Source organism: Phragmites australis, chromosome 3, assembly GCF_958298935.1.
Source record: "Phragmites australis chromosome 3, lpPhrAust1.1, whole genome shotgun sequence".
Lineage (NCBI taxonomy): Eukaryota > Viridiplantae > Streptophyta > Magnoliopsida > Poales > Poaceae > Phragmites > Phragmites australis.
Window position 1 is genome coordinate 15753474 of NC_084923.1, and position 13335 is coordinate 15766808.

Genomic DNA, 13335 nt, shown 5'->3' on the forward strand with positions numbered 1-13335 from the left:
TAGATCTATCCTAGAAATTCCTAATTTTCCATCATCATAGTTTGTTGGGTTATTGGATTGAAAGGATAGATTGTGCTGAACAATGCTGTTCAAATCTATGGGGAGTATTGTTAATGTTGATAATGGTCTTATGTAACAAAAAGAATATTTTGGTACTCCCTCTGTTTACTTTTACTTGTCACTCTGTTTTTACAAATTTGCTATAGGCAAAATAATGACAAGTAAAAGTAAACGGAAGGACTTGTCACCATTTTTTACTATAGTAAATTTGATTATCTTTTTTAAAAGATTTATAAATATTTAAAAAAATTATATTATTAGATTCATCATGAAACAAACTTTATTAGTATTATATATTTTCAAATATATATATATATATATCTTTTTAAGAAAAAACGATCAAATTTGCTATAGTAAAAAGTGGTGACATGTAAAAACAAGCGGAGGTAGTAAAAATTTGGATTTAAACGAGAGCCGGGTAAATTCCAGATCGTACTTCCAAAATTTGATGAGAGGACATTCTGAAGAACGCCAAGTGTACAGATTGAACCACGAATCAGGATTGTACAATTGCAGCCGAACGAATCATGTCTCCGGAATCATCCTTGAATTCAACGTCGGTGAACCCCAATGCCCTCGCCAAGCACCGCACGAGCTGGTCATGGATTACCTCGTCGGCCGGGAGCTCCACCCAGTCCCCCACCTCCCTCTGCAGCGAGGTGACCTCCTTGCCTGCGATGCCGCAGGGCACGATGTGCTCGAAGTACCCCAGATCGGGGTCGATGTTGAAGGCGAGCCCGTGCCACGTGAACCCGGACGAGATCCTGACCCCGATAGCGCCGATCTTCCGGTCCCCGACCCACACGCCGGTCTCCCCCGGATCCCCCGGCCGCGCGGAGACGCCGTGGAGCGCAGCCACCTCGATCATCGTGGACTCAAGCCCCTCGACGTACCTCCGCGCGCCGAGCCCGAGGGCGCGGAGCGAGAGGATCGGATACAGCACGGCCTGCCGCGGCCCGTGGAAGGTGACGTCGCCGCCCCTTTCCGTGCGGTGGAGCTCGGCTCCGAGGGTGCGCAGCTCGTGCTCCGGCGCCAGTAGATTGCGCTCGGCCTTCTCGCTCCGCTTGCCGAGGGTGTACGTCGGCGGGTGTTGCAGCGACAACACGAGGTCGCCGACGCGGCCGGCCTTGCGGTCCGCGACCAGTCGCTCCTGGAGCTGGAGCGCGTCTCCGTACCTGACCACCCCGAGCCTCCACGCCTCCAGGACCCTCCTCGCGCCACCGCTCATCTCCCTCTCGGTCGGTGGGAGGAGACGGTGAGAAGTTGTGCGGATAGGGGCGAGGAGGGAGACGAAGTAGATGGGCTGACCTGAGTCTAAAGAGACAATCCACAGCCCACAGCCCACAGCCCACGGGCTGAAAGGACTGCGAAAACTATGGGAAAACCTAGCCGGCCCCGACACGAGTCGTTACTCGCCGTGACACCGTTCGCTCGCTGCTCGCCTGTTTGCCCCGTGCTCGCCGGCGCCGCCGCAACCCTCCTCTCCTACGCCGGACTCTGGTCTCCTACTTTCGTGGACTCCTTCCCGGCCCGCAGGATGGAGGCGACGGCGTTTATGGAGCTTGCGCTCGAGCAGGTATGGCTGATAATCCGGCTCGCCTTACAAGCGCAACACTTATTTTTCTACCTCTGGTGCTTAATTTTGGCTGGTTTGTGTAGGCGAAGTTCGCGCTGGACAACCTTGAGGTCCCTGTAGGGTACGGTCCAATTTCACTTCAACCCGATAGAAGTCGATTCTTTTTTTTTTTACTGTGCCTCCCCAAACTGCACGGTCTTCAGGAGACCAAGGTGCGGGACGCGGGACGGGGCCTCGAGCCCCCGCCGTCTCGACTCATGGACGTGCTTCGTGCACGTCCACAGTCTATTCTTAATTCCTAGTGTGCTAATTGCATTGCTTTGTGTCCTTATTATTCCCCTCTGTTGGTAGATGTGTGATTGTGGAGGATGGAAAGGCTATTTCGTCTGGTAGCAACAAGACGAATGCCACCCGGAATGTGTGCTCTTTATCATCTTTGCTGGAGATTTGATGTCTGCTCTAAGATGTTTCTGTGTTATTTTGGCTAATATATGCCATTACCTTGTGGTTTTCAAATTTAAGGCTACCAGGCATGCTGAGATGGAAGCAATCGATGTCCTGCTTCGGGAGTGGCAAGGCATGGGTCTTGATCAGCCACAGGTTGCAGAAAAATTTGCGATATGCGACCTTTATGTCACATGTGAGCCCTGTATAATGTGTGCAACAGCGTTGTCGATACTTGGTACGGAATGTTTTGATTGTCTATTTCTGCTGTTAAACTGTTTTACGGTATATGAATTTCCGATTTTAATGTGTTTCATTTTCTCTGAGTAGGAATAAGAGAAGTGTACTATGGTTGTGCCAATGATAAATTTGGAGGATGTGGATCGATCATGTCGTTGCACAAGGGTTCTTCATCAGATGATTTGTCAGGGTAAGCGAAAGGAAACAAGCAGCAACATGTTGGAAAAATGATATATTCATTGGAACATGATAACATGTTAATTTTGTACTTAAAATGCTTGCTCATTCGTGCCAGTATTCCAATATGCTGCATGCAGTTTCATGATTTTAGCAAAGTTGAACTTGTTTAACGTTTCTATTTTAATGTTTGTTGTACATAGTTTTATGGCACTCACAAATTGTATGGTGAAAATATTCTTGTGTGTTTGTTTTGCTAGGAACCAAACCCCTAAACCTAAAGGATTCAAATGCACTGGAGGGATCATGGCAGAAGAGGCAGTAGCTCTTTTTAGGTGTTTCTATGAGCAAGGAAATCCAAACGGTATGTGTTCTTGCATGCAGATATTATTCCATGATTTCTAGAATTATTGCTTCTGTATAGAATTCCCGTGCAGGTTCTATTTTAAAATGTGTTAGTGACACTGTGCTATATTGATTTTGCTTAGTATTTAGTCAGGATCATGATTTTTGCTGGCACTATTACACGCTCAATATGATGTTTATTTTCTTAAGCACATGACCACATAGTACTGCGAATTGAGAACCATCTATTCATGTTATTGCATTAATAAATTGTCAAGGATTAGTAAAAACGATAATGCGATATTTGTATGGGGTAGGGATCACCTGGCTGGCACTATCAACTGTTAGATCAAAAAGAGAGAGATGCGTGATGTAGACAAGTTCGGGTCTCTCGGAGGATAATAACTCTACGTCCTGTAAGTTGCCTTGATTCTTGTATTAACCCAAGAAGAGGATCACAATCTATGGTGTCTAGATCTAAACCCTAAGCTATTCAGCAAGACCTTCGAGCCTTGGCTTGTGTTAACCTGTCTTCTCCCGAGTTGCGTAAGCTTCACTTGGGTTGAATTGAGTTGTTTTGGTTGTGCCCCCACCCTGGTTTATATAGTCAAGGAGAGGAGGAGTTGTGTCCTACCTAAAGTCCTGAGGACAACCAACTACGACTTGTCCTTCCCGTGATATTTAGGGTAAATCTTCCTTATTCAGTAATACATATCTTCCATATATAAAGATATTATTTCTAGAAGGTAACCTAATTTATGGCGGTTTGGTTAACCTACCGAATTATCATGACACGTGTCAAGTATATGTATCATGCTTGGATTTCTACCGAATTTCTAGTAGTATCCGTATACAGTACTCGTCATAAACAAAAGTGGATAAAGAAGCTTTTTTTCCAAACATGATTGAAATGCTCTCTTACACATTTCAGCTCCAAAGCCCCACAGACCAGTCCGAATAGCTCAACAGTGACCGGTTTGTTTATTTAGTTGAACCACAAGCGTGGTGAGGAAGATATCAAGAATGAAGGTATAGAAACTGGACTGAATTCTTAGTTTAAGGTTTGTCACATGATTAGCATTGCTGTTATTGAACAGTGTCTTATGTAGTTCTAGGGGGCTGCCACTTTTTTTTCATTGGGTCGCTATTATTCTTTGCAGATACCCGTCGAGTTTGGCAATTCAACAAGTTCTTTCGTGGCAAAAGAGCTTGTTGGTCTCCCTGAAATTCAGCCTCGTTCAATTGCAGCAACGTTTCTCATCGTTTGTAATCCTAAAAGCAACATTTGGTTACGATCATGTACAAGATACATTGGAACTCTGTCTATATATGAAATGTTTTTCTCTGTACGAAATGGTTTTGAGAGGTACTTTTATACTGCACACTTTGAGGATTTTGCACGTATTGAATGGGCAAGTTAAGGGTCGGTTGCAGCTACTTAACCCTTCAAATGCTTCAAGATTTGTGCAACATCTATTGAGAGGGAGAAGCATCGAAACACAATGTATCCTCTGGGTAGCCATTGGGAAATAAAATTGTAATGAGTTTAGCGGTTGGTTTGCAAGAATTCAGTCCAATTTGCAGGGAAACAATGGTTAAATAAAGCCAAGCAAAGCAATAACATATACTGAATTTGTCTTAGTGAAGCTGCTAATGCTCCTTAGCTGCACAGGAAAACCATTTGAGCCCTCTTTTACAAGAATAGAAGGATAGTAAGATCAGCAATATGGCAATACTCCCCGAATCCAAATGTGTGTAGAAGTTGTACGGAATATATCACATTGGATGATCAGGAAAGCTAGAAGCAAGTCAACGGCCCGCCTATTATTCACAAGCACGTGAACTCTGTATGAAGACTGATGGAAACTATTATCTTTGTACTAAAGGAAAAAAAAAAAAGACTTTCAGAAGCTAAGTTCTTGAATTTCTTCTATGCAAATTTACATGTCAAATTGCTTCAATGACCGAGGGCTGCTGACGATGTTGAATGGCTTGTCAATACTATCCCGCAATATTGAAATTTCACCCTCCCGTAGCAGTATCTCGCTCTCCTTAAGCTGTATATCTTCATCAAGCGATTTGATCTTCTGCTTTAACGAAACAACATCATTTTGCAAGGCTCTGACAGTTCTTCTCAGTTGCTTCGATTCCTGCCACAGGACATCCTTTTCATCCCTTACTGTTTTAAGTGTGCACCGAAGAGCAGACAACTCCTTAGCTGATTCTTGATAATCCTGTTGGATCTGGTTAATTATCTCGTCTTTCTTCGAAACCTGCAATGCGCAAAGTTGACACCAAAGATAAAACTGGATACATACACAAGCTTATGATATTAGCAGAACCAATGTTGAAAAATTAGCTAGCAACATTTGACCGTTCACCTTAAGAAGGTAATACAAGAAGATGCAAACAACAAAGCTTACAAATTTCTGAGATGAGATAAGTTCTAGTCCTAGCCAAAATGCCATAAAGTGCACACAGTGACACAACTTAAAACTACTTTGACAATGGAGAAATACTGGAAAAATTCTTTATCAGGAAACAGGGTTTTTAGGTCACCTGAACTTCCAAATGCTTGGACTTGTGTGTGAGGCAACGTAGTTCATCTTGAACTCTCTGGATCTCATTTTGCATAACATCTTGGATCCTAAGTGAAGCTGCTAGATCTGACTGCAATTTTTCAATGTCTAATTCCTTAGACAATACCTCCTCCTTGAGTAATCTACTGATTATAGCTTCTTCCCTCAGCTTAATTTCGAAGTCATCCTGCATCAAAAAGAAAAAAAAAATGAAAACATGGTTTGATTTAGCTTCTGACACTAACTCCAGTTGCCTAGGCTATGATTTTGTGGCAGCAACTTAGATCCATGCTAGTATATTGTACTATATGTATTTTAAGAAAATGTCTGTCATGGCAGCAACTTAGCTCCACGCTAGTATATTGTACTACATGTATTTTAAGAAAATGTCTTTCAGGTTCTAATAAACAACTTCCATGATAGGACATATTTACAATGTAAGTTTTAGTAATGTCATACCCTATATAACTTTTCTTGTCTCAAAAGACTACCTCCAGCACCCTTTCCAATTTCTTCTTCTTCATTTTGCTTCTCAGTCAACACAGATTTGATTGTACGAAGACTTTGTTTTACATTCTCAATTCCTTCTTTCATGCTCTGGTACTTAATAGTGTATTCAATTGCTGCTAATGCATCAACACTGCCGCTATTCTCACTCCTCTTCGATTTGATCAATTCCAACAATTTGGCACAAAGCTGACTAGTATCATCAAGTAATGATAAACCTTGTGTCTGCAAATTGTCCACTCTAGCTTGAAGCTCCAGGTCAAGACGAATTGAGGAATAACTCGATCTGTCCTCACTCCATTGTAGGCGATTGAAAATTGCTATGTTCTCTTGCCTAATAGACTCCACCTCAAGGGTACAGGATTGAATTTCTCTTCTCAGCTTTTGCTCAACTCCGGTAAGCCTGATAAGTTCCATTTGCATCGTGTTTATGTTATCACTACTTCCAGCAACTCTCATCTCTAATTCATCACTGAACCCTTGTCTCAGGCCACTTATTGTTTTTTCATGTTCATTAGATACCCTTTGTAATCTTGCGATCACCTTGTGTAACGCCTTATTGTCTTCCTCCTTGCCTTTTAAGCATTCTCGGATTTGGTCCCTTTCCTTTCCAGCTTTAGTCAAATTATCATGCAACTCTACTGAGGAGTTGTGAAGAATATGGTGATCGTTTTTTACATTTTGTAACTCATCGTTCAGCTTCTTGTTTTGTAGTTCTAGACTTGCAATCCTATTAGAAGCATCAACTTTGCATGATTCAAACAAAGTAATTTCTCTCTGAAATGACACATTCTGCTCTGCAAGCTCTCTTACTCTTTCCCTTAGTCTTTGTTCTTCAGATTGAAATCTCTCCAGCTTGACCGACCAACCATTTGACCTTCTATCCAGCTCCCTTTCCAAGGTACTTTGTACTTCAGTCTTCTCCTTCTCCAGTTTTCTAGTTCTGGTGTCTAATTCTACCTTGGATAGCTTATATTGTTGTTTGGCTGCAAACCTTTCTGTAAGACGTGCCTTAATCTGTGAAGACAATTCAGATGCCAATTGCTTTCTATCTTCAATTAGAACCTGAATCAGTTGCAGCATTTCAGTTGAGCTCGACCTCTTATTCCTGAGTGCATTAAGCTCACTGTTTTCTGCTGGAGGAACCATAAGGCATGCATCCACTTCTTTAGCTCTTTGAAGCAATTTTTCATCAGTGTCTTGTTCCAAGTTGTTATCACCAACACCATGATGACAAACGTCAGCGGCAGAGTATCTTGAGGTAGCACCAGAAATAGGATCCATTGAAGTTCTGTAGAAGCGTGGAGGTCGTACATCTTGCAAGTCCTCATAGATATCTTCCACTGTAGTCATGCTTTGTGATTTGCACTCTTCAAAATGTGAAAGATTCTCAGAAGACCCTTCAATTAGTCTTGCATCATTGCCACCTTCATGACATATAGATACAACTTTGCAGGTGACCTTTGTCCCCTCTTGAGCAAGTTGGGAGTGCCAGACATCATCAAAGTCAATGTTAGAGGAGTTCTCAGTGATCTCTTTGCAGGATTTTGGTGAAGATGGCGCTGTAGAATGTGGCCGCGGTGGCCGTCCCCGTCCCAAATAAGGAGCTGTAGATCTGATGGGGAGTTTCTGCTTATGTTTCTCATTTAATCTGGCAACTTCTTGCTCACCATCAATGTACAGATCTAGGACCTCATTCTTGCTCAATAAATTGGTCAACCTAGAGGGCCTACATTTTAAAGCTACATGAGAACTAACAGGAGAGTGTCCTGTTGAGCATGAGTAGCATCTTGAACGAGGTGAATCCGTTTCCTGGAATCCATGTGATTTTGGGACCTTTAATGTGTATTCTCTTCCATTGGGGTGTCTTTCTGGTGACCATGTGTAGCACCTGCATATAATAACCTTTGTTAGCAATAATTTTAGACATGCTAAAAAAGATATCATGCATTTAAGATTCACACACTATCATCATAGCAGGGAGTCCACAAGGAGATTTTCTAACAACAACGTTCTGGTACACAGGAATTAAATTACAAGCACAAACTGAATGTTGCTGCAGATTACATCTGCAACGAAGGAAAGAAAACAAGATGTAGAGAGCTAATTGTGAACTGAAAAGTGTATAAATTCTCGTGAAGGGTCTGTTAGTAGCTCACGTTAGCAATCATTGTAGATGTACAAGCTGAACATGCACTAGAAATCGATAGTTTTGCTACAATACAACTCATGACATGTCGCCAAATTTAGCATATATATATTAAAGATCAGTTGCAACCAAATGTCTGCTTGGTTTTGCCGCTTTGGATTCATCGAATGCTTCATTACCGTTTAAAATAGCATCCTTCACCACACGTAAATGTAACTCTACAAAAATAGTTGATGGTGTTTTCTCTCCCTTTTTTTTGCTGCCAGAGAAGGAGTGGCAAAGTGATGTTTAATACTAGTATTCAATACCATAATAATGAAGTTCTAACCATCTGGACTGCTAGGAATAGGTAAAGATGTAATCTATTTACTTACTCGACTTGGCCGACATGACCAGGCGCATCAGAATCATTGGACATAGAACACGGAATATCGTGTGAGAAACTCATCATCCGTTCATCCAAGGAACGATCAATGGCGGACGATGTGAATGAAAAGGACCTCCTGAGCTGCTGCTGGGATGGTTCCTCACAACTTGATTCACCGTGCCGGCTTCTTGATCTGAATGACCGTGCACCAGGAGATCGGGAAGCACCGCTGCTGCCACCTTCATCCACTCTGTTCTCATTTCTGGCATCATTTGCCGGTGCTGCTTTGCTGTTCCCGGCATTGCTTGTGAATGAGCGGAATGGGAAGAATCTTCTCATCTTCCAAAATGTTTAACACTCTGTTGCATGGAGAAAATCTCAGGTTCAGGAAAAAAAACATATACCGAACGCAGCACAAATTTGATAAAAAAAAAAAGATTCGGCCAAATCTTGGATCCGCAGCTGTTTGAATTGGCTACTGGAGTCTGGAGGCGGACCTGACTTGGCGTGCGGTAACCCCTAAAATTTTGAAAATAACCTGCGCCCGCACCTTGGATCCCAAGTCATATGGCGTTAACTTAGATCGATCTCGCGCGCGATGAAGAAGAACTAGAGCCTCAACGAACCCGACCAGACCGGTGGATGAACGAATGAGATTACTATTCCACTGCGCAGCAAAGAAATCCAGTACTAACCAATCGAGACTCTTGGAGAGAAGGAAAGAATTGCATTTCATTGCTCAGAGCAGTTAAATAATCTTCCAGTACAACCCCCCCCCCCCAGAACAATCGATCCAAGAAAGTTAGGGCTCCTTACCGATAAAACAAATGAATCCCAATTCCCAACTCCGGCTCGAACTCCGTTCCACTTCGATCTAGTATCAGTAGAGCTGTAGAGGGCAGGTGGGAGGTAAGGATGAGGAGGATAGGACGGCGGCGAAGGTGGGCGGAAGGAGGCTGGAGGCGGATTCGGCGGCGAGGGCGCGGGCGGTCGCTGCCGAAGAAGATGCTTTGAGTTTTGGTGCCGGGCTGTACCGGGCCTCATTTAGGCTCTATACTGGGCCGACATAGTTAGGCCCAAATCCCCGTAGCATTGGCATTTTCAGTATTTTCTAGAGAAAATGTTTTTAATTTCTCTAATGCAATATACACAGGAGTACGTATACAAAAATATTCAAAAAATATATACACAGGATACCAGAAAAACGAGGAAATTCTGAAAGAGATAGAAGAACGGAAAAGGCTAAAGGTAAAAAAGCAGTAAATCATTCCTCCAATGTGCATCAGGATTCGGATTAAAACTAGTGCATGAGATTATAGTCGGCGTTTTGCTTCACAATATTTTAAGGATAGTTGTATCAACACAAATACTCTATTTATGTTTTGAAAGGGTGCTATCGAAGGTTTGCACTCAATGAACTGGTGTACTGTCATGAAAAAAAACATATACTTTTTTTATATAGGGTCCTATGGAAGCTGGAAAGTGTTTTCCATGAAAGTGTGTTCCGGAGTGAACATATGCACATAGTTTTACAAAATCTCGTCATTTTCAATTCAAAGTGACAAGAGCATATCTTGGATATGCTAATTTCTAATGATTCATTTCATAACCAAGTTTGAATCAGGCATTTGAAATGGTAGCCAATATGGCAATTATCTTTTCATTTTATTTTTTTCTTTTTTATCCTTTTGAATGTGATTAAACAGATGTTTGAATCATGCAGTAATATGGAAATTATTATTTGGGTTAATGACATTTTAATTATATTAAAACTATCATTTTCAACCTGCCATAAACACATCAATTACCATTCTTTGATGGCCTATTACTGCTGCCTTTTATGGCTATTTATATTTAAGAACCAGGAGACGTCCTGGTTGGTCTTCTTGTTCTTGGTCTCCTCATTTCTCAAGTCTTCTTCTCACTCGTGTTGCATTGTTCTGTTCTGCTGTCTAGCCTTGTCATCCTTTTCGATCGGCGTGCATCGAGGAGAAGGGAGAGCAGGATCTCCAAAACCAGTGCCGCACGAGTCTTGCACGAGGCGACAATTAGGTTTTTGGGCAGCGCTTTCACGCTACCGCTCATTGTGATCTCCGTCGACTATGTCTACGTGTTGGTACACATCGCTACTACGACTACTTCTTCGATGTCGATAGCTTCGACTACGTCTGAGGAGCTGCTTCCACGACATCGACCAAATCTTCCTCACGAAAACTTGTCTTCATCAACCCAACGAGTAAGTTGTGTGCACAACTTTTACTCATAGGAAATATGCTTTTTGATCTGACATACATTATAGACATGTTGGTTCTAGTGTGTGCATCTAGCTTATCCTATGTAGTTTTTCTCATAATAAAATCTGGACTTAAAATTTCTCGCATTATTCCAATAGTGGACACATGTATGAAGACTCAGATGCATGCTTTGTATGTGTTTGTTGATGGCATTGATAGCTTGGAGACCATTTGGCGGTCGACTGAAACGCCGGTGAGGTTGGTCATTGCACTAGTAGAGGTTTGCATGAGGAGTGACACACCTCTGTTGATACCCACCGACGGTGATGTTGAATTGATATGAAGAGTATTGGGGCACAAAAGTTAGGTTACATCAACTTCATCAGGGGGTGGCGTTGAGCCTGCATCCAAATGTTGAAGTAGTCGTCATTGACAAAGAAGGTTGTAGCCGTCTATGTGACATCGAAGATAAAGCACTGGTGCTGCTAGTCTCAGTTCCGTGGAGCGCATGGCAATGACATCGAGAACACCATCGAAGGCCGCCTCGAGGAGACATGCCCTCCACTAAAGCAAATGTGCCACAGGCCAAAGTTTGGTGGCTTGGATATGGGGATCTCCCAAAGTGTGTTGATGGGTTGTGGGTAGGTGCACCGACGTGAAGGATGTGGTGGGTGGTGACGACTTGGAATGGTGCACTAGGATGGGTGGTGTGGAGATTGGTGACAAGAGAAGGGGTTGCATAGCGATGGCGACGACGCTCAAGTCTGAGCCCGAACAAGGAAGAAGAGGGATTTATTTTATTGATACGCACTCGATCTCCCAACAGTCGATGGTATCGGCAAGCCCAGCAATGGCACCGACGAGACAGAAGACAAGGGAGAAAAGATGAAGCATCGACTCCTGCTATTCGTCCCATTCAAGCCGCTGGATTCGCTAGATATACTATATATCTACTATGCTATAGTACTAGTGGGGCATCTCCTCTCCCTCTCACCATCGGCGACGTTGCCGGGGACAGGAAAGGAGGGAGCCGATCTAAATCTGGACAAGCTCTGGAGAGGAGGTGGTAATTTTGGGTATACCTTAACTTGAAATTATGAGTATACCTTGACTTGAGATTTTGGGTCATCCGTTTCGGGCTCTAAGTTGCTTGGCGGTTCTAGAAGAGAAGGCACCATTACAATTGACAAGCAATCAAGCTGCCATTTATTATTGACTGATGGTTAACCAATGCTCACAACAACTATGCAACACACCAACCGTTCAACTGTGCAGCACCTGCATTGCTGCTGCTCTTCCTCTGAGTCATGGTTCTGCTATCTGGTACGCAGTAATTTATTCACTTAATTCATGTTTGATAAGTTAATGCCCCGTTTGGGGGGCAATTAGGACTAGTACAGAAAAGCTGGCATGACATCAAATGATAGATAAAGAGGTGTGAACCTGAACGGGCAAGAGAAAAAAAAATTGTTTGCTTTGGCATATCATCAGCTTGTTTATATGTGAAAAGCACATGAACGAGGTTTTAAATGTCAAGAATCTAGTGTATCTCAGTGAACGAACCCACGGTACCATTATCTATTGCATGAGAACACAAGGATGCAATTAAGGGGATGTTTGTGGTTGGTGTTTTACACTTTGATCCGTTAGTTAAGAGTTGTTTACTAATCTATGTATTACTTAACTATGAAACTATACATTTTCTACTAATCCTTTAATTTTTCTACGCATTATTATTTCAGTGTATCTAATTCATTTTTCACATGTTGCCCCGAAGTTACCAAATAATATAACAATCAAATTAATAAGTATTTTCCGCTTCAATATTTTAGTGTTACAATACTGTCTGACAATCAAGACTCGAATTAAGAGATATTGTCTTGCTAAGTAACTAACATAATAGTTGAGGATCACAACAATGCTTGGATCTACTTGAAAGGAGTGATACAACTTTCAGATTTCTCCATACAGATTGCAAAAATTCCAAGAGTAAGTAAATGCACCAAATTCAAGTTACTTGAACCCGTTCGTACCTCCTATAAGTCCTATGGCCCAAATTGTTAATCACAGACCATCTCTTCAATTTACATATCCATAACTATATGCAAGCATGGATCCAACTCACTTACTTTCATGCCCGGTAGTAGGAGCTCATTAACAATTTTAACACACATGAAGCTTTGAGGGGGTATAGCATCATATCAGTGCATTACCAAGGATGCCAAGAATGGAGAAAGGATCCGAGATGAATTGACGGTAGTGCTTGCACCTCTAGAGCAAGCATGGAATGGCGAGAGATCACCAGGAACAAGCTATTTAGCCTTGTCTCTATCCCATCAACCGTTGAGCTCATTTGTCTCAGTGAGGTGATCATCACCTTCATGTGCACAAAATCGCTGCTGATTTGTGTCGCATGCAAAAATGGTACGGGACATGCCCACTAGAAGACTAAAAAAATGTGTGTGCAGCTAGGGTTTTTGACTAATGTAAATGCAATTAAGTTAAATGGATCTTTGCGAGATTTCGTGGTACATAAGGTCTATACTCTATACATTCTCACGTACATGAAAATCAAATTAAATACTCAAATGAAACGGAATATGAACGTATAGCTGAGTAAACTCTAACATCAGTAAATTTAGTAGACTGTTAATAAA

The 13335-nt window shown here is 42.3% G+C and overlaps 3 protein-coding genes across 5 annotated transcripts; 1 reads left to right on the forward strand and 2 right to left on the reverse strand.

Annotated features, from left to right (window-relative positions):
* Positions 1 to 416: 416 nt before the first annotated feature.
* On the reverse strand, positions 417 to 1288 carry LOC133912397 (octanoyltransferase LIP2, mitochondrial-like). The gene has a single exon (XM_062355102.1). It carries the CDS (start codon positions 1286 to 1288, stop codon positions 557 to 559), a length of 732 nt encoding a protein of 243 aa, XP_062211086.1. The 3' UTR covers positions 417 to 556.
* Positions 1289 to 1435: 147 nt separating this feature from the next.
* LOC133912396 (tRNA-specific adenosine deaminase TAD2-like) lies at positions 1436 to 4235 on the forward strand. 3 transcript variants are annotated; one of them, XM_062355101.1, is made up of 8 exons: positions 1436 to 1636; positions 1720 to 1757; positions 1988 to 2054; positions 2159 to 2318; positions 2411 to 2510; positions 2758 to 2861; positions 3774 to 3903; positions 4003 to 4235. In XM_062355101.1, the coding sequence occupies exons 1-7, from the start codon at positions 1436 to 1438 to the stop codon at positions 3812 to 3814; spliced, it is 711 nt and encodes a 236-aa protein (XP_062211085.1). In that variant the 3' UTR covers positions 3815 to 3903; positions 4003 to 4235. The 3 variants fall into 3 exon arrangements, with proteins under 3 accessions (XP_062211085.1, XP_062211084.1, XP_062211082.1); XM_062355100.1 differs by having other exon boundaries at positions 3774 to 3871; XM_062355098.1 differs by lacking the exon at positions 3774 to 3903.
* Positions 4236 to 4437: 202 nt separating this feature from the next.
* LOC133912395 (uncharacterized) lies at positions 4438 to 9441 on the reverse strand. The gene is made up of 5 exons (XM_062355097.1): positions 9261 to 9441; positions 8452 to 8803; positions 5881 to 7819; positions 5402 to 5608; positions 4438 to 5115 (listed from the first exon to the last, which is right to left on the reverse strand). Exons 2-5 carry the CDS (start codon positions 8781 to 8783, stop codon positions 4783 to 4785), a joined length of 2811 nt encoding a protein of 936 aa, XP_062211081.1. The 5' UTR covers positions 8784 to 8803; positions 9261 to 9441; the 3' UTR covers positions 4438 to 4782.
* Between the last annotated feature and the right edge of the window lie 3894 nt (positions 9442 to 13335).